General features: G+C 38.7%; 1 protein-coding gene across 1 annotated transcript in view; it reads left to right on the top strand.

Moving 5' to 3' along the window:
• The window catches only part of LOC127350462 (contactin-associated protein-like 4), a 97,709-nt gene that overhangs the window by 5,859 nt on the left and 68,634 nt on the right, over positions 1 to 23,216 (top strand). Inside the window, exon 2 of the mRNA XM_051377142.1 lies at positions 13,086 to 13,196. Coding sequence (XP_051233102.1) covers positions 13,086 to 13,196 — 111 coding nt within the window. The remainder of the gene's footprint in view (positions 1 to 13,085; positions 13,197 to 23,216) is intronic.

Genomic DNA, 23,216 nt, shown 5'->3' with positions numbered 1-23,216 from the left:
ACCCTTACTTCTCTTCTTTAGTGTCATTTATGAAAATGTGTTTAGTAGAAGTGGAGTCATGAAGAGGTTCTGATTAAGTCAAGGTTACAGCCTCAGCAGCTGGTGGTGTGAGCCTGGAGCTGCCAGTCATGAATCTAGATTTATTAATCCAGGGACAAGTAGTTAAGCGATAAAAGTGACAGAGAACTGCAGTCCATCCATCTGCCTTTGTGACCTGTGGGATTTTGTGTTTGCCCAAGGCCAGCTCCCCAGTGGATGTCTGCCTCCCTAAAAACAGACCCATTCATCAAATGGCCCTGTCATTATATCAGATGACTTGTTATCGGCCGAAGAATCAGCCACATTCTGCTGAGGTCACTATTCACTGTCACTCTCTGATGCAGGAGGAAAGTAGAAACTGTGGGCATCAGCTATTAGCAAATATGAATTCATCACCGCTTTGTGTCAATCTGTCGGTGCTTTATGTAACAAAAAAAAAATCAATGACAGTTGACATCCAATTCATTAAAACTTTACCACCTTTTTTTTTGCTTTTCCAAAAAGAAAAATTTGCCTCAAGGATAATATGCTTATATGTAAATACTTGAGTAAAAGTGGCAATACCACAATTTTAAATGACTCTATTACAGTGGACTTTGCCAGTGTTGTTTCATATTATATCATTTCATTATTATCTCTGATGCATTAACACTAAGGGGTGATTAAATGTTGTAGTTGGTGTAGCTGGGCCACATTTTATCGACTTAATATATATTATGTAAGATGTTCTCATGTTTTGTGTGCAAAATCATAATCCATAAAGTAACAGTACAGCTGTCAGATTAATAGTGTAGTAAAAAAAAAAACATATCCCTGAAATACAGTATAAGTTGCTCAGAATTTAAAAACTTTCAATCTGTAGATACTACACATTACATAACTTCAAAACTTTTATCAAACATAACAGAAAAACTAAAAATGCCACACCACAAGGTCCACTTAGTGTTCTTTCAATCATATTACATAATTTTCATCAGAAAATTTGCAGGTGGAGTTCGTCCAGCTGGCATGTAATTGATTTCCTTCTTTGTCTGAGCACTTTAAGGACTTCTTGTCCATGTGGCTCAATCAAGTTCGAGTTTAAAAAGTTAAAATTATATGTCAAATGGGAAACCGTGGGACCTGCTGATTAGGATCATATGATTTGATGAAAAGTTTCTTTTAGTTTAGCTAAAATGGACCTTGCCGTGAGATTGTTCTCTCAGCTGCTCAAAATTCAAGGTCAAGGATGAACTTTGAACCTCATAATCAGAGATTTATACATTTTCTTGCTCTTTTGAAGTCTTAACATTTAGAAGAACTCATCTTGACTAAGAACTTGTTAATTACAAATTATTATTTTCCCCTTACATCATCATTATCAGTATGTATCAGTATGTTTTTACCATGTATCCTTTGGGAAGCTCCAAAAAGCCATGCTGGCTGCCACTGGTGACAAAGTAAACAGTGAAACCTTGTTTTAATATATAGTTTAATAATAGTTTTAATAAACGGAAACCTTCTGGTTTCATTGCAGACACACTGTTTGATTGATAGTCAGTGTAATTAGCAACAAAATAGTTTTTTGCTTTTCTTGCTAGAGTTGATATCTAAATTAACTTTTTGGCCACTTGGGGGCAGTACAACAAGCTGTAGTGTTTGTGTTTAGTTTGTTTGTGTTAATTAGGCTACTTAACAGAGATGTTTTTTTCTATTTCCTACCCAGGGACTACACATGTAAATTAGCTCATAACTACAAACCAGGAACAATTCTGGTGCAGCTAGGTTATTGTGCGCTGTCACTGTCAAACAAACAAACAAATAAATAAATGATTCTGTCAAATTGAATACATAATTACATTCATGATTAAGGGAACAGGAGGACAAAACTCAGCCCAAGCCAAACATTTGAAGTGAAACTGTGAGCTTGCATAGTGAATTTAAAGGACACATTGTTTCTATTAGTGTGATGGGGGAGAAGAAGAAAGAAAAGAGAAAAAGAGCAACTTGAGCAAGAGTTGGTAGAAGAAACAAGGAGTGAACAAAAATATTAGAAGAAGTGGAGGAGTTTGGTTCAGTGCACTGTGTGGACATTCATCGTAGTCGCCCTTCGTCTTTAAGCCATGCAATGACACTCCCAACTCCTTCTCTCATTTCACCCATCGGTGGGTTTTCTTTTTTCTTTTTTTTTGTGTGTGTGTGATGTCAGATTCATTCGGTGGACTCCCCTCATCTCACCTTCACACAGCTGCAGCTCTGTGGTGCCCAGCAACACAAGTTTCAGCAATAAAGTCCTGTTCTTTTGTATTACAATCTTAGTTTGCTGCCAGCCGGGTGACATTACTGTAACATGGTTTTTCACTGCAATTATCTTTTCTTTAAAGAGAAACCCTGCGGTTGTGAAATAAGTAGGTGTTTCATTTGAATACATTGTCACTTTCTCCATGACAATTATCACAATCTGTCGGACAATCTAAATTCATATGAAATATATCAGGACAGTGGCAATTTCTTTTAGGTGTTTTCAATGTTAAATGGCCTTTTAAAATAGAGACACCGTGTCCAATATTACAAAAATGAGGTTGGCATCCACATATTTGTCTCAGGTTTAATTATTAGAGTAAACTTATAACAAAACAACATTGCAGAACATTTTCTAATATTCCCATTTTAAAGGACCAGTCGTGTTGGAGAAACTACAGTAGCCGAGAAACTCACAGAAAATGGAAAAGGCCCTATCTAGTTAGTCCAGTGACTGGTTTGTCCGTTCTGGGCTACTGTAGAAACATAGCGGTTTAACATGAGGAACCGCTCCCTCTAGATAAAAACATCTCATTCTGAGGTAACATAAACACAACAACTCTTATTTTCAGGTGATAATACATTAATGAAAACATACCATAACATTATATTTAATGTCTGCCAATAGATCCTCCTAAATGTTACACACTAGACCTTTAATGGGATCATCTTTTCCTATATATGGTATGGCATGTTTCAGCATCCTTCCTCATTGCTACACCCGTCTCAATCAATTAAACCGCAAATTAACATCAAATTAGTTAGAAATACAGTTGATAATTACCTAACCTGCTGCTTTGACCTTCCCCCTTTCTGATTTAATGAGAGCCTTTATATTTGTTGGCTTGAGGAGTGGAGTGGTGCAGTGGGAGTGGGCCATGTAAGTGCCTCTTGAAATATTATTCTGACCTCCCTCTCGCTATGAAAATAGCCTTAATGACACTGGACTTCTGTTCACCCCAAACCAGACACCATGAAGTTAAAACTCCTGGACCTTATTTGCAAGCAATCAGAAGAGTTTAAACAAGTCTACTTTTAGTACAGTCATGTTATTATTGCCAATATAAATCATTGCCAAAACTACAAATAGAAGACCCAGGTTAAGAAATCCTCAATTATCCTTTTTTTTTGTTATCAGTATTCAGTAAGGGCTATTCAAGATTTGATGAAGTGGCCTTGGGGAACTGAGTAGTTTTTCAGCATTAGGGTCTCACCCAAGGAAACTCTGTCCTTGCAGAAGAAATCAGCAAATACAACAAAAAACGATTATATATTAGCAGATACAATATTTCAATGTGAAACTTTGAACATGGAGTGAATGGTGTCCTTTCACCCAGAAAATAGTGCCTAAAAAGTTAGAAATGTTCATGTTTTATCCTATTACAACCCTGAATCAAAGGGGTATTTGCATAATTATTTATTCAACAATAGCACACGGCCACATCATCACAGGTGAAGCCAGTCGGTTGTATGGGTCACATAATAAGTAAAATGGAGATTATGTGTGTCTAAAGTGGTTTCAGTTGATTGTAGATGCACATATTTGGAGGGTTCAGCTTGTGGTGAGTCAGTATTGTGACGTGATTCTAAAGCAAAAGTGTCTTGTTGGCCGAATGGTTACGTTGCGTGGTTCGGTTTCAACCAGCACCTTTGTTGCATGTCATACTCCTCTCTATTCCCCATTTCCTATCTGATGTCCAATAAAGAGAAATATTTAAACAAAGAAATGTAATAGTAATAGTAAAATAGTAAAATAGTAAAAGTAATAGTTTACAATTTCTTGCTGCTAAAATACATCCTTTGTTGAAACCACATGGACTTTTACGTGTTTAAAGAGCCCCTCCAGACATGTATAAAAATTCTTAAAAGGCATCTGCTCCTTCTACCTTAATAAAAATTCCAGAATCTATGTATATGCAAATGTTGTTCATTTATAGATTTTTCCTGCTGGACAAAAGATTCACAGACTTCTCAGTAAGATCCATTCTCAGTGTATGTGCACTGGTGGCTTCAGGTTTCTACATCACACTTGTATAAGTTGCAGACCAGACCAGGTTTGACTTCCAGATGATTGTGATGCCACAAATCATTCTCATAGGCCCAAGGCCCTTAGAAAATCAGATTTTCAATGAGCACAGAGAAACTTTCCACTTTCTGCAGATGAATGTGAAAACATCCTTCTAGTGTCAAGCTCTGCACAGACATTACTCTGTACAGTGAAGCTCAAACATCCAACTGTAGGAACAAGAAGAAAAACATATTTTTAAGTGGAGGCGGTCTTTAAAGATGATACAGGACATCGGGAAAAAGTTATTTTGATTTGAAGGTGTTCATGCAAAATGTTCATGCAGCAGCTTAATTACAGTTTATAATAATTAGTCGTAGGGATTTTGACTTGTGTCTGTTGATAGCAAAGGTGGAAGTAGCGTGACTTTGTTATAGAGCTGCAAAGTATGAAGAGGGAGGAGGCTGGGATGAATGGACTGGTCAACAAAACATCAAAACAACAAAAACACAGCTGTTCGTCTCCCGTTTCCCACCAATAGTCATCATTGGTTTATTTAATCACGACAAGCAGAGTTTAAGCAGTCGTTCGCTAACCTTAACCAAGAACTTACTTCCATGATGACAAAGGTCTTCTAAACATAATAGAGTAGTTATTTGAACACAAACCATGCTCTTACCCCAAGCTTAACCAATTTGTTTTATACCTTAAACCCAACTAAACTTAACCTCAGCAGTGTCAGATCTTAGGGTGATTTGTAACAGTTTTGTGAGGCACAGATTAATGATATCCCCGACAAAAATGTCTTATATGTATATATGTATAAAAAATGTACATGCGTCAATTACAACCTATTTTGTTGTTTAATTTGGAGGGTTTTTTGTCTTCTAGAAAATAAGGCAATGCTTTGGTTGAAAATATTTTAGAAATTTCAGTTCTTTTCCACCCACCCACTGGGTAAGCCGACACTAAGTGCTAGAGGCAAAAGATAAAGAAAGAAGCGCATATCAATTTGTAGAGTGTCCTCTCAATGAGAATGTCTGCAAAGAAAAGTATGCCATTCAATTTATTGTCCCTATTTTGAAATTCAAATGATCTGTTAATGAAATGCTCATCACATACTCCACATCTCCCCCTGCGTCTATTAGTAGAAGTGATGTAACCTGCAGCAATCCTCCCAAATCTGCATAAGACCGACATATTTCATTTTGAATTATTTTGAATCTTCACTCTCATTACTATAATTTTTGCATTCATGGTTTTGTTGCTTGTCTCAGCACTCAGCATGTGTGCTAATGTGATGAGGGTTAAACTTTGCAGACTCCAGATAAATGTTTTAATTGCAGCTTTGCTGCCGTACAGTTTTCTTTTGATCATTTAATTCTGCTGATTAGGTCTGCCTCCCATGGAGCCACATATTAATGTGGTTAGCGCGGAAGAAATTACAGCATTGTTTTCGTACCATTTCACAAGGAAAAAATAGGTAATTATGTTGCAGAGAACAGTTTATTTACAAGTGTACTATAAATGTAAGGTAATTTTCTAACTAGGGAGATCTAGGTGGTGAGAGTCAGCAGAATTACTGGCTTGCCTGGTGTCACCAACAGACAGATGAAGGGCTGGAAATGAGGGACACATACTTCTCTCATTGTTAGCAGCCCAGCAGCACAGTCTCAGTTAAGCTGTCAGACTGTCAGGGCCCCAGTCTGCAGCCAAAGCAGGCACAGGATTCACATCAGTCTCAGCTATACTGCTTTACCAGGAAAACTATTAATGTGACTTACACAGCCACAAAATAGTAATTATTATGGATGACTCAACAAAATACTTTTAGGTGACAACTCCATGATAGAAAGCCACAAACTGAGTCAGTTTACTTATGAAGCCTTTTAAAAATCATCAGCCATCGATTGCAGCTGACTTGTAATACAAAGTGAACGTCATTTGGTCTCTTTGTACAGAATAAACTATAAACTTTCAGTGGCAGTCACTTGAAACATGTCTAAAGTCTGCAGCCATGCTTCATTTTAAAGAAAAAAAAACAAGAATCTGATCAGATAGATATAGGCTGAGGTCCAAAATTTGATTTTAGGATGAAAACGTTGGCCATCTGTCCACAACGTTGGTCTGGACTGGATTATGATGAAATTTTGTACAGACAGTAATGGTCCACAGAGGATGAATTCTAATAAATTTGATTTGACATTTTCTCTTTTTTTGTTTTTAATTAAATATTTTAAATTGTTAAATGATTGCTGTTAGTCCCCTAACATTTCATCTAGAGCCATCATCAGGTCAAACTTTCAATTTGTCCAATGGTTTCCTTTATGGCCAAGTACAGAACTAATGACATTCCCATGTGGTAATTACCAAACTAAGATGGTGATAAACATTGTACCTGCCAAACATCACCATGTTAACACTGACATTATTAGCATTTAGCTTCAAGCACCTCTGTGCCTGAGTACACTGTGCTTCCAACATGGCTATAGTATATTTACTAAAAGTCATGGTGAAGGAAATTAGCCAGAGGGTGGTCTCATAATGAAGGTCTTTGACAACCAAAATCAGAAGGGTTTATCATGTTAGAGCATAAGAGACAAGTGCAGCAGTATTAGAGAGTTTATTTGTGTGGGAATGGTGTAAGCAGACATATTTAACATATCAAGCTACGAACCTGGCTAAAATGCATTTCAATTTTTACTTTGAAAAGTTTTTATAGCCCATACAATGAACAAGATTTCACAGATGTGACATAGATATCTCAGTCTTCTGTCCCAACATTGTGATCGGCAAGAGACTGCTTGTTTCTCGTTGAGTTTTTGATACCATAGAACAAGACGTTTTTATCTACAGAAGGAGCGGGTCCTCTTTTTTCAAGACCTGCATGTTGAATAGTCATATTTCTACAGCAGCCCAGAACAGACAAACCAAACATTGGCTCTAGATGTGGCCACTGTAGTTTCTCCAGCTTGGAAGGCGAGCAGTATTTAGTTAATTGCAATCTGCAATTTCGCCACTAGATGCCACTAAATCCTACCCACTGTTCCTTTAAGTAGAGAGTTGTGTAATTTTTGACATTTTAGTCAACCCTCTGCTTCTTCACCCTTGTTTCTTTGTGGGTCTTGACAAAAACCTTTTCAGTGTATGTGGATAGTCATGTTTTGATCCCTTTTAGTTTTAGTGTCACTTTTTGTCAAAAACAACAAGAGTACTAGACAAACAGTAAGTGTATAAAAATGTACTCTTATATCCAGTATTATGAAGACAACAGAAACAGAACTTTCTTTGTTACTAACTTCAACGACTTTATTTTGAATGAACACATTTATTTAATTGACATATGCACAATAAGGATGAGAAATGGGAAGGGAAGTCTTCAGTGATTAGACCGGATTGTGGCGTCATCGCATTTGAAGAGGTTGGTGAAGCTGTGTTTAGTATAGAGTCTGATGGAGTCAAGACACTGGTGGTGGTGATGAAGGGATGAAGAGAATGCTGAAGATCTGGATGTAACGAGGAGCTGGGTACTGCATATGATGAACTGGAGGTGAATGGGGTGGAGGATGGTGGCAACAGTTTCGCAGTGAATTTGCAGCTGAAAGCAGCAGAGAGACAATAACATGATTGGCTGATGTAATTAATTAGTTTAACTAAAAGATTAAACACCCATAGTCAGCTGATTAAGAAGAAGAGTGAGAGTGAGAGAGAGATTTGTGAATGAATGAGGCATAGTCTTTACTGATTGAACTTGCGCTGAGCTTCATTTATTTTAGTGTTATCTCCAAGTTGGAAAAGTTTCTTAGTGTTGGCAGAAATTGTGTGCTCTTCTGCACCTTTTAGTGTCCAGCACTGTTTTACAGTCCAGCGGTCACACAGTGTAGGCTACAGTCTACTGGCACCTCTTTGGTAAAGGGTGAAAAATTTGTTAAGACACAAACAAAGCACAGCTGTCCTGCTTACTGTGTCTGTCTGTCTGTCTGTGTGTGTGTGTGTGTGTGTGTGTGTGTGTGTGTGTGTGGAGAGAGAGAGAGAGAGAGAGAGAGATGGCTCTGACTGTCTGGGGCACTTATACTGCTCTTAACTCTTTTACCTTTAGTTTGTTGAAGTGATGGATGGTACTCATCAGCATTCAGCATCTCTGGATTTGTTTTCTTTAGAGGGTGACACAGGAGTGGATTTTCACTCCGATCCCATGCCACTCCCACAAAAATACTTCTGTCTTGTCCCAATCCCATGACAGAGCAAAAATGAATTCCTGTCCCGTCCTGATCCTTAAAAAATGACTGCGGTCCTGTCCCCACTCCGTTCTTGTGTTGTTGTGTGTTTTTTCTTTTGCATTTTTAGCATGTTCAAAATAAAGAAAATAGTATTTATTTATTTTAGAACTGCATATTTATTTTGTAAAAGTATTTTTTGGGGCTTTAATTGCCTTTAATTGAGAGTGACAGGAAAGAGGGGTGAGAGAGAGGGGATGACATGCAGGAAAGGGATATAGGTCAGAGTTGAACCCAAGATACAGGTGGCCTTGGTACAGGTAAGCTACCAGGGTGCCCCAGAACTGCATGTATATATAAAAAATGACATATTGCCACTGTGACTCCCATCCCTCCCACTCCTGTTGACTGTATTTCCTGTCCAATGCCAGTCACGTGATGCATAGTGAAATTGATTCCCATCCCACAGGAATCCCACAGGAATCCTGTGACCCATACTTTGCTGAAAAAATGTCAGCCTCTAGTTGTCATCTCTCTGGGGGGCTCAGTTATTTCACTAAAATGGTAAACTGGATGCAGATGGATGCACTCTGTTTCTTTTTGCTGTCTTTCTCCTGTAATCCTATGCCTGAAGTGCACACCCACCAAAGTGTTGCCATTTGACTTGCATCAATTGATGCTTCATAAAAGAGAAGGAGCAGTCAAGAGTACGATGGCTGTGATCCGAGTGTGATAAAAATGCTGCTTTTCTGAAGAGCCGATGTCCATTAATGTTGGAAAAAAGCAACAACAATAGCCTGATGAGTTGACACTCTCCCAGTGTTGGAGCTTTCACAGAATACAAAGAGCGCTGGTGCTTGTGTTTGGTGCCCTTTAGCCTTTGTAAGAAAAGTGAAGTGAAGCGTTTTTCAGAAAACCTACTTGAAAGGTATATTGACATTTAATAAGGCAAACAGTAGCCTGTGTTATGCGAATCTATCTAGGTTGGATATTGTTGATATAGTATAGTGGTACATTTTCCTTAAGCCAAGTTAAACTGGATACAACGGTAAACTCAAGGCCAGTTGAGATGTTATGAAATCTAAGTTTTTGGTCTAAAAAGCACACCTTTGTAGCTTTTTCAAAAAATGATTTCAAAAGCATAGAAGACAAGAATTCTGGAATATCTTCACATTTGGTAAATGAATAATAATAATAATATCGATAAACCCAAGGTTCACTTACTCAGCCATTTTTTAAGCTTTTGGTAATTGATTAATTATGGCCCAATTTACCTGATTGTGTCACTGCATTACATATGGGACTGTTGAGAGAATGTGCACATAGTAATGTATGTCCCAAAACACCTATAAAGTTGTGTTTCTGTTGCTAGTTTTGGTTGGTATTGCATTGAATTACCCTCTGCTGTCAGTTAACCTACTGTCAAAAATTTAGTACCTGTGCATTCTAGCTCTGTTTTAAAAATGCCTTGTAGTTTCATATATGTATCTGACAAAGCTCCGGTCAGTGGCTGGCAGTTCAGTGGCCTTTACCTTCACTTTCCTCTAAGCTTTCTGTATTTGTGCTTTACCTTTTTCTCACTGTCACCTTTTAAATGTCACTACTCCTCCAAGGAAAACCAGCATTGCCTGTTCAAACACCTCAGTTTCTTTTATCCCGCTTTTCTTGGCCAAGGCCATGCTCTCACGACACATTATCCACTGAGGTTTTACAGTGCTCATTTCACCTCTCTACACTAATTCAACTGTGCAGTCAGTGCTCCGCTATTATCCACAGCTTGCTCTGCGCCTCCGTCAGCCTCAGGCCTGACTGGAATGAGATGAAGAAACAGCAGCATTATGAATGGTGTTGGGATCCACCAACATCTAGGTTGTCTTTTCTAAAACTGGGGTGAAAAATGGGACTGATACATTTTCGTATGTGGTGCACCGATAGATCCAAATACACCAAGTCACACTGACTTAAAAGTAACTTATTGGATAAAACGTTGAGCCAGTCATCAAGTCAGAAGTTGTCTGAGCTCCTAATTGACTGTCGCTCCTACAAAGCAATTATCTACATATACCTTAGCAACGGTAGGCACAGCAGATCCGTCGAGCCTTGGATTTATCAACATGCAATAAGCATTTGCAGAGTTTTGAGTATGATGTCTTTTTTGTTTGGCCTTCCGAAACTAAAACCACTTGAGTAAAAATGTAGGATTAAATCGTGTTATTTGTACTAACGTAAGATGCAATGTGTTCAACTAACTAGGTTACTATTCACAGTAATAACTAAGCATTATTTCAGCAGTTCTTGCTTCTTTATTTCCATTTCTTCTACATGGATTATCAGCTGGTAAGGATGTAAGTATGTACAGCCATGTGCATATTTTAGACCTTTTTATGGGGTTCTTGTTTTACAAACATTAAAAAGTGAGCTTTTTAACTGACTCATGGAGCTATAGCTGAAAGAATCTGCTCACAACTGACAGTTCAGCCAAAAAAGATAGTCGCCAGCTATAAATAAGAAACCTACTTTAGTCTTCCTCTGTGTGAAATAAGAATCCATTGTTTAAAATTACTAAGAATTTCAAGTGGTAAATCTGCCATCTTGTTCATTGTTAATTGCACAGGTGTCGTGCGGAAAGCCTGACAAGCATAGCAGCAGTAAGTACAGGGGTTAGGGCTTAATTCATTTGACTCTCTCTGATTTTAGGTTGCATACATAAGTATTCTGTATTTTACAGAACTAGCTAATGTGCTCATTGACCCACTTAATTAGGAGGAAATCACAGAATTTTGAAAGTTTTTATTTTTCTTAATTTTGTTACGAGGGACTTTCGGAGCATTGCCATCTGCCAACATGTTGTCAGTGTCAGTACATGGTCCTAAAATGATCAGTGTGTAGGATTTAGTGGCTTTCAGCGGTGTGCCGCCCATCTTCCAAGTGTTAATGAGGAACTAGTGACTGTAAAACTTGTCCATTTTGGGCCACTGCAAAAACATGATGGTTAAACATGGCAGCCTCCGTAGAAAATAACCCTCTCCCTCTGTATATAAAAACAGCTTATTCAAAGATAACCTATATAAACCAGAGATTTGAATGGGATATTTTCAGTAGTTCCCCAATACTTTCATACTTGGAGCAAACAGTAGTTAGCTAGGAAAGTGTTGCATTTTAAAGCATCTTTTTTGCATCATAAAACATATACAATATTAATCAGAGTTTTGAAAATCAAGAACTGGGAGAACACAAAATTTCACATACCAATTAACAAACACATCAGTAGGCGCGCAGAGGAGAATTTAGAGTGGTGATAGTGCTGTGCTCTACTACACAAAGCCTCAAGTCTCCTACAGATTAATTTCTGTCTGAAGAACCTGCTGCAAAGGACCTGAGCTTGAAAAGAAATGCACAGAGAGAGTCTGAAGTACTTGCAGAGAGAAGAGGAGTTAGAGCATGCAGACTTAGGTGGATATGACAGGCTATTCAAAACTGTCAACAGCCTGTGGTTTATAGTCTCAGGTAATGAAAATCCCTCTGTGCTTGAAATGAAGTCCAATAATGTTGACAAAGTAATCTCAGCCGAAGCCTTGTTGTTAGAGTAGGGACACAGGATCGGAGATTTCTAAATGGATTGTGAATAATTTGAACTTCTTCTCTTCTCAGTAGTGGGAAACACCAACGATTGAAACAGAGATTTTAGGTTAAATTTATGCAGTAATCTAGTGAACATTTGATAATTACCTAATAATCATGTAGTCTGGGGAAACTGCTTCCCCAGAGATTCATGACTAATTTGGTTACAGCTCCTGTTTCACAACTGCTTTTTACAGCTGCAGAACAACAGTAATCATGTTCAGTATAGCTTCCTACTACGTATTCTTGCAATTGTTTATGTAAGAAAATGTTACAACGAGAGAAATAAAGATAGATAAGATAGTGAAAGAAACAAAATGCTCTACAATATCTCCAGTTGTCTCGTAACACAAACACTCAAAAGTCAGATAATGCATGTCATAATCAAGCATTGGACAAAATGTGTTTATACTGCCAGTTGTCATATGTACCATCTTATAATGATCAGTAACCACAAATGTACACAATCAACAATACAATGAGAGTGTACATTATAACTGCATAATAGTAAATTCTGTCAGTAATGACTGTTCATACAATGACATTCTTTTGCAGATACTTAGTGTTCATGAGTCAATTTGTACTCAACTTATAACTCCTATTCCTATCCTTGACATTTAATGTATAAACATCAAAGTGAGGCATGAAATGGTCTCCGCTGACTTTCCTCTCCCTCTGAAACCAAGTTGTTTTATTCTTGTTCCTGCTCTGTGTGACCCATTATCTGCCCCAACCTATAATTATCTGTTATGGGTACTCAGGAAAGCTTCAATTTAACCTTTCAATTAGAAGAAAACTTCCCCACTTCCTCCAATCTACTTTTCACTAACATTATAATAACAGATTGGTCCATAGGTTCAATGAAACAATTAATGATTCTAAATATTGATCCCTGTCTTTTTTGCTTTGTGATTGGTTAACAGAAGTATGTGACAGCCCACTGGTGACCAATCTGCCGCCGTCTTCATTCAGAAGCTCCTCCCAGCTAACCAGCAGCCATGGGCCGGTCTTTGCCAAGGTCAACAGGAGAGAAGGTGAGGAACCATTCATTGCTATGTCCATTGTCCAACTTAAATATTTTACCACTTGCAGCGACTGCAAATTTCACAGAAGGATTTATACCCTGGACAGCGTCATAAATAATCACCGAGCGGATCCGGGCATTGACTATACTGCAGGCTTACTTTGCTTGGTGCAGGATTTTGTTTCAGCATCTCATTTAAAGCTACACTGGAGAGCTTTACGCCTCAGTAAACCCAGGTTTTAAAAGTTTGAGTGACTTTATTACACAGAATTCATTACTCATACTTAATCTAACATAGCTGTAAAATCCTTATTAGTGTGTAAAAGAGGTGTCGACAGTGATTCAGTCATTGTTGATTAAACCCTGTTTCTCTGAAGAGAGAGGGCTCAATCACTGCTGTTTAAGACACTATTTTCTATAAACTTGATGCATTTAAGCATTTTGATTTGCAGGGATGGGACCGTTTCAGAGACATAATTTTAGATTCACATTGTGCAATTTAACTTGAATGATATTTCTGAAGTTGTTTCCAGATGTCGATTCTGTGGCGGTGCGAAAATATTGTTTGTGGCTGCATCTGTGTGTCCCCTGCATATATATGTACCTTGCTTTGTAAATCTACTGTGTTTGGTAATGTTTCTGATTGGGTCTTGCCGGATCATCAGTTCAGGTGTTTCCACTGTACTTTTAGGGAATCAAGAACCTTTTGGAGGAACTTTTTTGTGTTTTGACCGGAAGAACGAGGCAATAAATTCTGTTCGTGTACACTAGTTAAAAGTTTAAAAAATACCCCTGTTCTGGAGATAGTACAGATAGTAACTTTCTGATGGTTCAGGTCACTGATTGGTCACACATAGATGCTGCAACTTCAACTTGAATACAATTTCATTCACAGCCAAAGCTTAATTTTATGATAGTTTCATGGCAAATCAGAGATAAAGATCTTCTTTAGAAACAGACAATCGAGTCTCCTTTTTTATTTGTCTCTGTATGTCTCTTTTTCTTGTATTCATTCATTACATCCATTAGAATCACAAAACAATTAACACTAAAAGAACATCAGGGTGTTGTTTCCCTGTGCGTGAAAATTGCAATTCAAATGCTGGCATGTTTTCTAAAAATCCATCACTGGGCTAATTTGCCTAATCTTCACGGCTCTTCAGATGCGGTGGAAAAAACGCAAATGTGAATGTACAAAAAAAAGGACTTTTCAGTTTCATTCCTCTGATTCCACAGTACCTGGAAGTCTCTGGTCAGAAAAAATAGCTAAATGTACAGACTGAGGTTCCGTATAGCTTAAGCTCCATGGCTAAAACTCTTCTCTAACCTTTTCTGTTACAGCTGTGACCTTTTCCATTTTTTCACAGTTGTGTTTCAAAGCATAAACAGTGAGGGATTTGAGAGGCTGGCTATCCATAAAAAGTTTTGCCTTGTGCAGCTTTAAACTTTATGCACTTGGTCAGTTGTTGACACCAGCTGTCAAGAAGCAGCTCCAGACCAGTGAAATGTTGGGAACAGACTGAGAAAAAGCAATGTCCCTCGACTGAATCTCCCTCTTTTTTTTTTACTGAGATGTGTTGTGTTCTGTGGGCTCCAGTGGTGCATTTTCCCCTTAGTGCAGGAGAGAATCTTTGCCTCTCTACAGGACGCAGAGTGAAAAACATCAAAGGCAAACCTCAGTTGGATTCACTCAGTCTGAGAGTACCTCTGTGGTGGCTAGGGGTAGAGACAGAGATAAAGAGGATACATAGACAGATAGACAGATAGGTAGGACAGCAGTTACTGCCAGCTATCTGTATTCTATATAAAAATGCATTGGAATTATATTAGACTAGTACATCAAAAACTCTCCACAGGGCCACCTCCTCTCAATAGGGGTGTAAATCTAAGTCGTGATTCTCCCACAACAATAAAAATTCAAGAGGGAGCTCTCTACTGGATGCTGATGTGAGGTTTTGTGAAGGGCTATCATGGCTTGTTTTTGAGTTTTTTGGAGGGAACAGTTTGCAGATTTCTTCATTTACGGAGCTCAGCGGCTGACTTTGGTTCCACAGCAGAGAATCATCAGGGAGTCTGAGATTTCTTTCCCTTTTACTACTACTGTAAGAATAATTTGACCAACTTGGAGACAAATTGAAGATACACCAGCAGAATGTTGTTTTCTGACTGTCTTTGTTAAGGGTGAACATTTCTTTTCCTGTATAACACATTCCAACACATGACAAAAAAGTAATATGTATCTGTATACATATATACATGATCTAAAAACTTTTAGAAACCACTTATCTTCAGCAAATTATATGGTGTCTCTGTGCAATGTGTGAGTTCAGTGAGGGCAGGTTCAGGAAAGATCGAACATTTTCTTGGGAAACAGAAATATCTGCAATATGTGAAATATGTGTGTTGTCTGGAGGAACTACAGAAATATCATTCTTTTATTTTGTCTGATTTTCTCAGCTTGTGAATTTCTCAGGATTCTGGACTAAGGATCAGTGACTCTTGCTCACTGGTGAACTGGGGCAGGGAAAAGCAAAACTGAAGAACACAGCAAGTTGAAGTGTCCTGTCCATCACAAAGTAGTTAAAACCGACTCAGAAAATCTCTATCAGATGCCAAGTGGCCAGCTGGGATGTAGAGGTTACAAAACTCCCACATGCCTCCTTGGCCCTCGCTGCAGCTTGTTAGTCGCATCTCTGCTGGTCAGCCCATATGGGGGCTGGCATTGACAGGACTGTTCACACATGGTGTTTTAATCCCATCACAGTGCTGCCTCCTTTTCCAGTGTTGTGTCCTACTATGGCTGGATACTGAAAGTGGCCAACAGCCACAGGAGGAAGCAACGGCCCTGAACTGGCATTTAGTCGTTATTCCCAGGTGGATAACAATGTGCAAAGTGGACAATTAGCATGTCACCAAGTTGGGTAGAGGCCAGAAATAGGGGCCTTGACACGGAGCCCAGCAGGGATGCTCTAACAGACGGCTCTGGTATAGAGGCCAAGGAGGCATAAGCTCAAAGCTGATGGTCTCAGCAACGGACGGGCATGTTTTTTTTTTTTTTTTTGCACCAACAAGGGAAAAACATTGTTGATGTAAACTACACTGCTGGAGAGGGGTAATTGTATACAGTAAAACTAAAGAGCAGCTTCTAAGTGTAATAAGTCTGCTGATATTGACAAATGTGAGTTCAGTCTGCATTCTGAAATACCAAGCCAATATAAGCAGATTAAAGTTAAAGATAAGATTTGTTCTGTTATTTAATCAAGAAAAGGCAAATACATTTACATTACATCAATGTATGGCACCTGACTTTATGTTTACTGTTACTATAATTTAATAAAGGGACAATGTTCATTCATCAACATTCAAACAAATGTTAATGCACATTCAGAAATCCCTTCTAATCCCTCCCGTCTGATGTTATAGGCATCCTAGCATTACTGTACTATATGTATATGTAATAATGTAATATGAAAAACATACTACATTGTGGTAAAAAGCATATAATGGTGTTAAACAACATGACCGGACAGAATCCGATAGCAGATGGTAACAAAAGTGATACAGAGGCAGAAAAGAGCTTTCATTGTACACAGTGTGGGACTGTGCACTAGTTTGTTTGAGCAGTCACCTCCCCTATTCTTAACTGTGCCACTCCTTAAAATAAAAAATAATGAGGCCAGACATGCTAAAAATCTCAGCACAGTGGCAACCTGGTTTTTACACACAAAAAGACACAATATGTGCATAACAGATTAGCAACATGTGCTCTTTATACAAGATGATTAGTGCTACTGAAAGCCTTCAGTATCCATTATGTGCATAGTCTGCAGTGGTGGGTCTGAGACAAGGACAGAGGGGACTGGTCTGGGACAGATGCTGTTTTCACTGATTGAGAGCAAACTGAGCTCCAAATGGGGCTTGCACTGGAAATATTTGTTTTTGTAAAGCACACCAGTCCTCACACTTTTGCTTGTCATGCGTTCAAGTGGCAGCTCGCTTCTGTGCCAAGTAGTGGTGGTGCGCCTGATGATCAATGATCCAGCTGAGTCAGTCAACAAACTCGTCTCTGACTGTCTTGCTGCTTTTATAGAGCTTCGAGAAATGTTAGCGTTGAGTGGGAGTTCCCCACAGGGTAGATTAGACACATCCTAATTGGTTGCCAATGTACAGTATGTGCAAATTTCAGCATGCAGAGATACAGAGAGGAGACGCTGAAATCTGTAGTGGCTATGTGAAATAGATAGATGTGTTTCATGGAACTCACAGCCGGATCACATCCAAAGCTTTATAGCACTGAATCTGGCATCAGTCTGTTAACTGTATGTCTTTTAAGAGGCACAGGTTATTGGACATTCAACTCCAAGAATATTCAGCTGCAGCCACAACACAAAGGTAAAAGGTGAATGAAGCTGAACTTAAAAAAAATTTGTACATTTATCTACTCTGCCTCCGATTGGCTGGTTGGTTAGGTTTAAGCATGAGGAGTGATGAGATAGTTAGGGTTAAAAGAATCCGAGGCAGAGCAGGGGCGGGTCTTTCCATTATGTGAAGTTTGCAAAAGTATAAATATCAATCCCATCTTTCCAAAACCTCTTTTCCCCCTTTGTGCGCTCCCCTTTCACTATCACCTTTAGGGGAGAGTGGGGTAAGATGAGCCATTTGTGTATGGGGGTTGAGCCGTGTCCCTACTCCTCCCCCACCCTCCTCCCTACCTCCACCCCACCCCTCCCTCACCTTCTGCCTCCCTAAATAACACTCACTTCTTCACATTCATGTGTATTTTATTTATTTGTAACAGGTACAATAACTTTTTTTTATTATTATTGCATATTACTGCTAAACAGCTGTTTTGTGAAAAAAACATTTTAACATGAGAATGCCTTAAAGTGCGCTTAGGAAGAGAACATTAACAGCTGTGTTTTTGGAATGGACTCAGAATATGTTTTTGGATACACTTATTGAGTGTATTTTGGCTGTAGCCACCGGCTCAACTTACCCCAGAGCTACCATTTTGACTTTATTAGTCCCCACAGCTAAAATGGTGCACTTTTATGCTAAGTTTATGACCTCATGTTGTCATGTTGTATGACCACAATTGATGTATAAAACAAATTTAAAATTATCTGTTTTGGTCTAAACACAATTCTCATGAAACTTAAATTATTAAATCCACTTTCAAGAGTGAAAAATGATTTTTTGGAAATAAATATCTAACCACTTTACCCATGTGGTTCTTACATTCACAGACTCCATGAAATGATGCCTTCCTCCTAAATATTTGGTCACATGATCAATGTTTTTTTTACCATTTCCTAGCAACAAGGGGTGGCTCAACTTACCCCACTCTCCCCTACTCTTTTTTTCATTGCCTATTTTCTTGTTGTGCTCCTTGTAGAGTGTGGTCTGCTGTAATTGTAATTTTAACCCAGCCTCATGTGGGCTGCCAAGAAAACATTGAGATAACTTCATTCCATCTCATAGCCAAATGTTAATGACAGCATTTAACATTTATAGGCAAATGTTAATGGCAGTATTTAACATCTAAACGGTCTCTGTTTTTCAGTGGGCCATACTGATAATTGCACATTAGAACCACTGTAATTATTCTGAAATAGGTTTGGAACACTTCATCAATCCCCAGTAATCATTTTCTGGAAGTACTAATTTAGATTTGAAAAGGGGATTTAAACATTAGCAGGGGGCTGTAGGTTGTGGAGGGAACCACAGAATGAGGTATTGATCTTTGTGTGATGTTTATGTGCCACCTCTGCCTCTCCAGGTGCTGCTCTTAAATACCTTATCTGGTTAAATTCCACAGCTCCTCCGCTCAAATCCTCTTAATCTTGAGGTAGTCACTCTCTCCATAAATCTAATTATAAGGGTAAATATTGCCTGATTCCTTGACAAAATGCAGCTAAAAGCCCCCCAGCTTAGCTTTCTTTCTATATTGCTTCTACAACCGTCACTCAATCTACTTACAAAAGTTGGAAATCCATGATAGCTCCTTAAAAGAAACACACAGTAACTGAGACTTTTATGCTTTGACTACCTAACAACAATAAATCGGCCCCAACAAATAAGAGTCACACCACAACAGTTTTGGCAAAATATATTTGATTAAACCAAATCGAACCCTATTAAGCAATCCAAAGTGCCAATTGAATTAATAAGATGTCAGTGGTGTAAGTGTGCATGATCGAAGGCTGTGTGTGTGTGTGTGGATGCTGTAAGGCATAAACATAAACTTAGGACATGCTAAACCAAACAAATGGGTGCCTGTAGGGAGAAGGGAGGAAGAGCTGCTGCAACCTGGGTACACGCCAGGGCCCTCAGGTGTTCCAGGTAATGACCACCTGCAGAGTGAGACAGGTGAATCACACAGCACACAAGATGGCGCAATAGGGGTCGTCACAGCTGTTATTTATTACTTATTCAGCCACATTAATGAAATATATGCTAATAAACTTATATATAACAAAGCCTTCAGCTCTTTTTAAAGGTCCAGTGTGGAGGATCTATTGGCAGAAATGGAATATAATATGTGTAACTATGTTTTCATTAGTGTATAAACCCCTTGCTATAGGAATTGTTATGTTTATGTTATCAGAATGAGTCATGTATATCTACAGACACTGCGGCCCACCTTCCATGGAGTCCGCCACAGACAAACCAAACACTGGCTCTAGAAATAAGAGTTTACGTTGTTTGCGAGATTCATAGTTTCTCCTTCACACTTGGAAGAGAAGGGTAAAGCGATGGAGTTACGATCTGCAACTACACCGATAGATGCCACTAAATCCTACACAGTGATCCTGTTACTTCTGTATGACATCTCCCTCAGTTTTGTCACATATATTTCTTAACAAAACACAACACTCTTAAAGCCATGCTGCAAACTTCTTTCTCCTTCATAAACTCCCTCTTAGTGCCATCACTTAGCAATCCTGCCTCCCACATTTTGTAGAAACTCCCCAAAGACAGCATCTCTAGGGGCCGGTCCTAATTTTACTCTGCTGCAGTTGGCTAAAAACCCCTAAATCTGGTTTCATTATTGCTGTACCTGTTTTCAAGGTCTTTATAATGGACGTTACTTCACACACATGTTCCAGTGACCTGCTATGTTAAAAAAAAATGCTCCTTTTAGAACTTTTTATTTGTTGGTTACCGTCTCTGAGAATGTTGATATTGCTGTTTGTTTGCTCTGGTGCCAAGTCATCTTTTTATATATAGCTACATATTATCTCCCAGGTTGTCAGAAAAACACCCTAAGCTCCACCTAAAATCCACTGCAACTATATGACTCTCCAACTCAAATCAGCTTAAAACCTTTTCAAATTCCCCCAAGCCCTCACAGACACATTTACAAATCTTGACCTGGTAATACTGTCTGTCTCTGCTTGGCTGTCCGTGTCTTACTGCCTCTCTTTGAGACCCACTGACTTTGGGTGATTTTTCCTCTTGTAATGGCTCGATCCTTTTCACCATCTGTCCTGTTTTTGTCTCCTTTAGTGTCTTCGCCTTTCCTTCACTCGGTTCTGTATGGAACAACAGTGCATCAGTGCTAACCAAACATTACTTTTATTTGGTGCGCATATCTGCTTCTTCTAAGCCATTGCCCTGACATGCGTCGTGTCAGCCTCTATTTCCCAGTCGACACTAACACGGTGGAGATTGGAATTAGAATAGAACGGATAGAAATAATGTGCTGCGTGTTGTGTTCTTTTACTGTCTTATTAAGAGAGACGAAGGCTGAAGTTAATTCTCCTTGTGGAAAAGGCTCTGTCTAACAGCAGGAGGGACTGGCCTGGCTGTGGCTGTGCTGTCATGGTAGCTGGCTGATAGCTTGAAGGGTCTCTCTGTGGTCGAGCCTCCATTACTTGGGGAGCCGACTGTGGTTATAGAGAACAGGATTGGATTGCTTGAGTTATTCATAAATCCACTAAGTTTGTGTTTGAAGTTCTGTCTAAGTCCTTAGTAACTACTAGGTAGTGATTTACTAAACATGGTTGCAGCATTAAAAAGGTAATAAATGACTTGGCTAGTCAAGACTTTATTATAATGTGTGATTTGGTTGCTGGGAAAGTTTTATGGGGTTAATGCTGCATTCACATGTATTCAGGCAAACAGTAGACAGCAAACCGAATGTCATGTCAATGGATTAGAGCAGGACGGTAAGCTTAGGTGAGGCCTGCAGAGAATACTAGCAAGGGTAACGGTATTGTTGTTCAACGTTATAACATTTGAACTTTTTGCAATTTTAAACCGGATGTTGCGCAGTACACAAGGAGAAAACGAAAAGTAAAAATTAAAAAGTAATTTGCACAATGAGATGCTAATAATCAATAAATTACATAAATAATACACACAAAATAATTTTATTTAATACTTTTTGTAAACGATACAACATCACCATAGCACCATATTGTCATTCGTGTTTCGTTTTGGTGTCCTGTCATTCTGTTTGTGTTTCCCGTGCTGTGAGGAAGGTGCTGTCCGTCTGCCTGAATGCAGCATAAATCAGATATTAAACACAAACCTTTCTAAATGTAGGTATGAATTTGCTTTTATCAAATACATGAAGAAATCTGTTGTCTGTGTCAGAGCTTTCATGGTAAGAGTGAGAGGGAAACTTGTGATTAAGCTAACTTTAGTGGCATACAGAGGTTTCTCAGTAGGTTCCAAAATGACGCTAGGCACTGAGATGGCGCTCTTATCCAGAGAAAATCAAGGACACTTGTGGTTTCTGATGGGCTCGAACTAGCTGCTGTGGGAACTGAACTTGTTATCTCAGAGTTTCTGTTCCATCTCCCACCCCTGACGGCATAAAAAAGTCATAATCCAGCCTTGACACCGCATGTCCTTGGCCTGCATCCTAACACTGTGCCAGGAGGAAGCATCTAAAATAACATTCCCTTTGATGCTTTCGTGCTAGCCCAAATAAATCCATGTATGATTTGCAGCAATGACACATATTTACTTATTTGGAGGAATACACTAATTTTGGGGGGACTTGCTGGAAAACTTAAGTAAATGAGAACATGAACACCAAAATCCCCCGTGTACACTCAATAGATTAGCACAGAATTGAACTTTTAGTAGAAAATACTGTTGCTTTCATTGGCCTCTGGATGAATACATTTTAATAATTAAATATTCTGCATTCAATACAACAATTTAGCTAGGTTTATTTTAAAATCTGTTTCTATTGAGCAACCATGTACTAATCAAACTTGTATTGATTTTAGCTCCCATCGACCAGCACACACACATCCTCAGGAAACAAGAAGGTCACACTCCAAAGAGGGCGACCTTTTGCTCTGAAATTAGGCCCATAATTCAAAACAGGAAACAGATTGAAAAGTGTCAGAGCACAGAGACAAAAACTGTCAAGTGCCGTAAAACGGTGGTCAAATTCATAATCGTTTATTTATTCTTTGATTAAATAGTTTCTGGTTTCAGTTTAACTTCAGAACATTAAAGGTATATGTTAGGACAACAGTTAACATTTGAGTACACTTGTACTGTTTCTTTTGTTAACTGTCACCATATTGTTACCAAAAACCCAATTTTTATGTAACCATTTTGTACCAATTTTGACAATAAAGGTAAAACCTCCTAGTAAATTTTCCTAGTTTCCTAGTCCTACTTTTACAACCCAGGCTGTCTCCTCAAGATTACATTTATATAATAGTAAATTGCAACAGCAATTAACATTTTTTATGGTTCTGTTTAGGCACTCACACCACTTGGTTAAGGTTGGTGGAAGATTGTGACTTGGTTAAATATTGTAAAGTGAATAGTGACTTGAAGCATGAGACACCATGTGTTTACATCTTTCCCCAACCTTAACCAGAGTGCTTTTGTTGTATGAACTTAACCCGCAATCCACCCACCTACGTACACAAATGTAACATTTGCTTCATTGGGAAAAAAGTTTTCTGTGGACATTTTTGACCCCTGTTGATCAATGCATTGGGCACATAAGGTGCAGCTGGTCCTGAAGAGATTCCACATGGATACACATCACCCT

This window comes from Dicentrarchus labrax, unplaced genomic scaffold, assembly GCF_905237075.1.
Source record: "Dicentrarchus labrax unplaced genomic scaffold, dlabrax2021, whole genome shotgun sequence".
In the NCBI taxonomy this organism is placed as follows: domain Eukaryota; kingdom Metazoa; phylum Chordata; class Actinopteri; family Moronidae; genus Dicentrarchus; species Dicentrarchus labrax.
The sequence above is the reverse complement of the archived record's forward strand: the minus strand, read 5'-3'. Positions and strand labels throughout refer to the sequence as shown.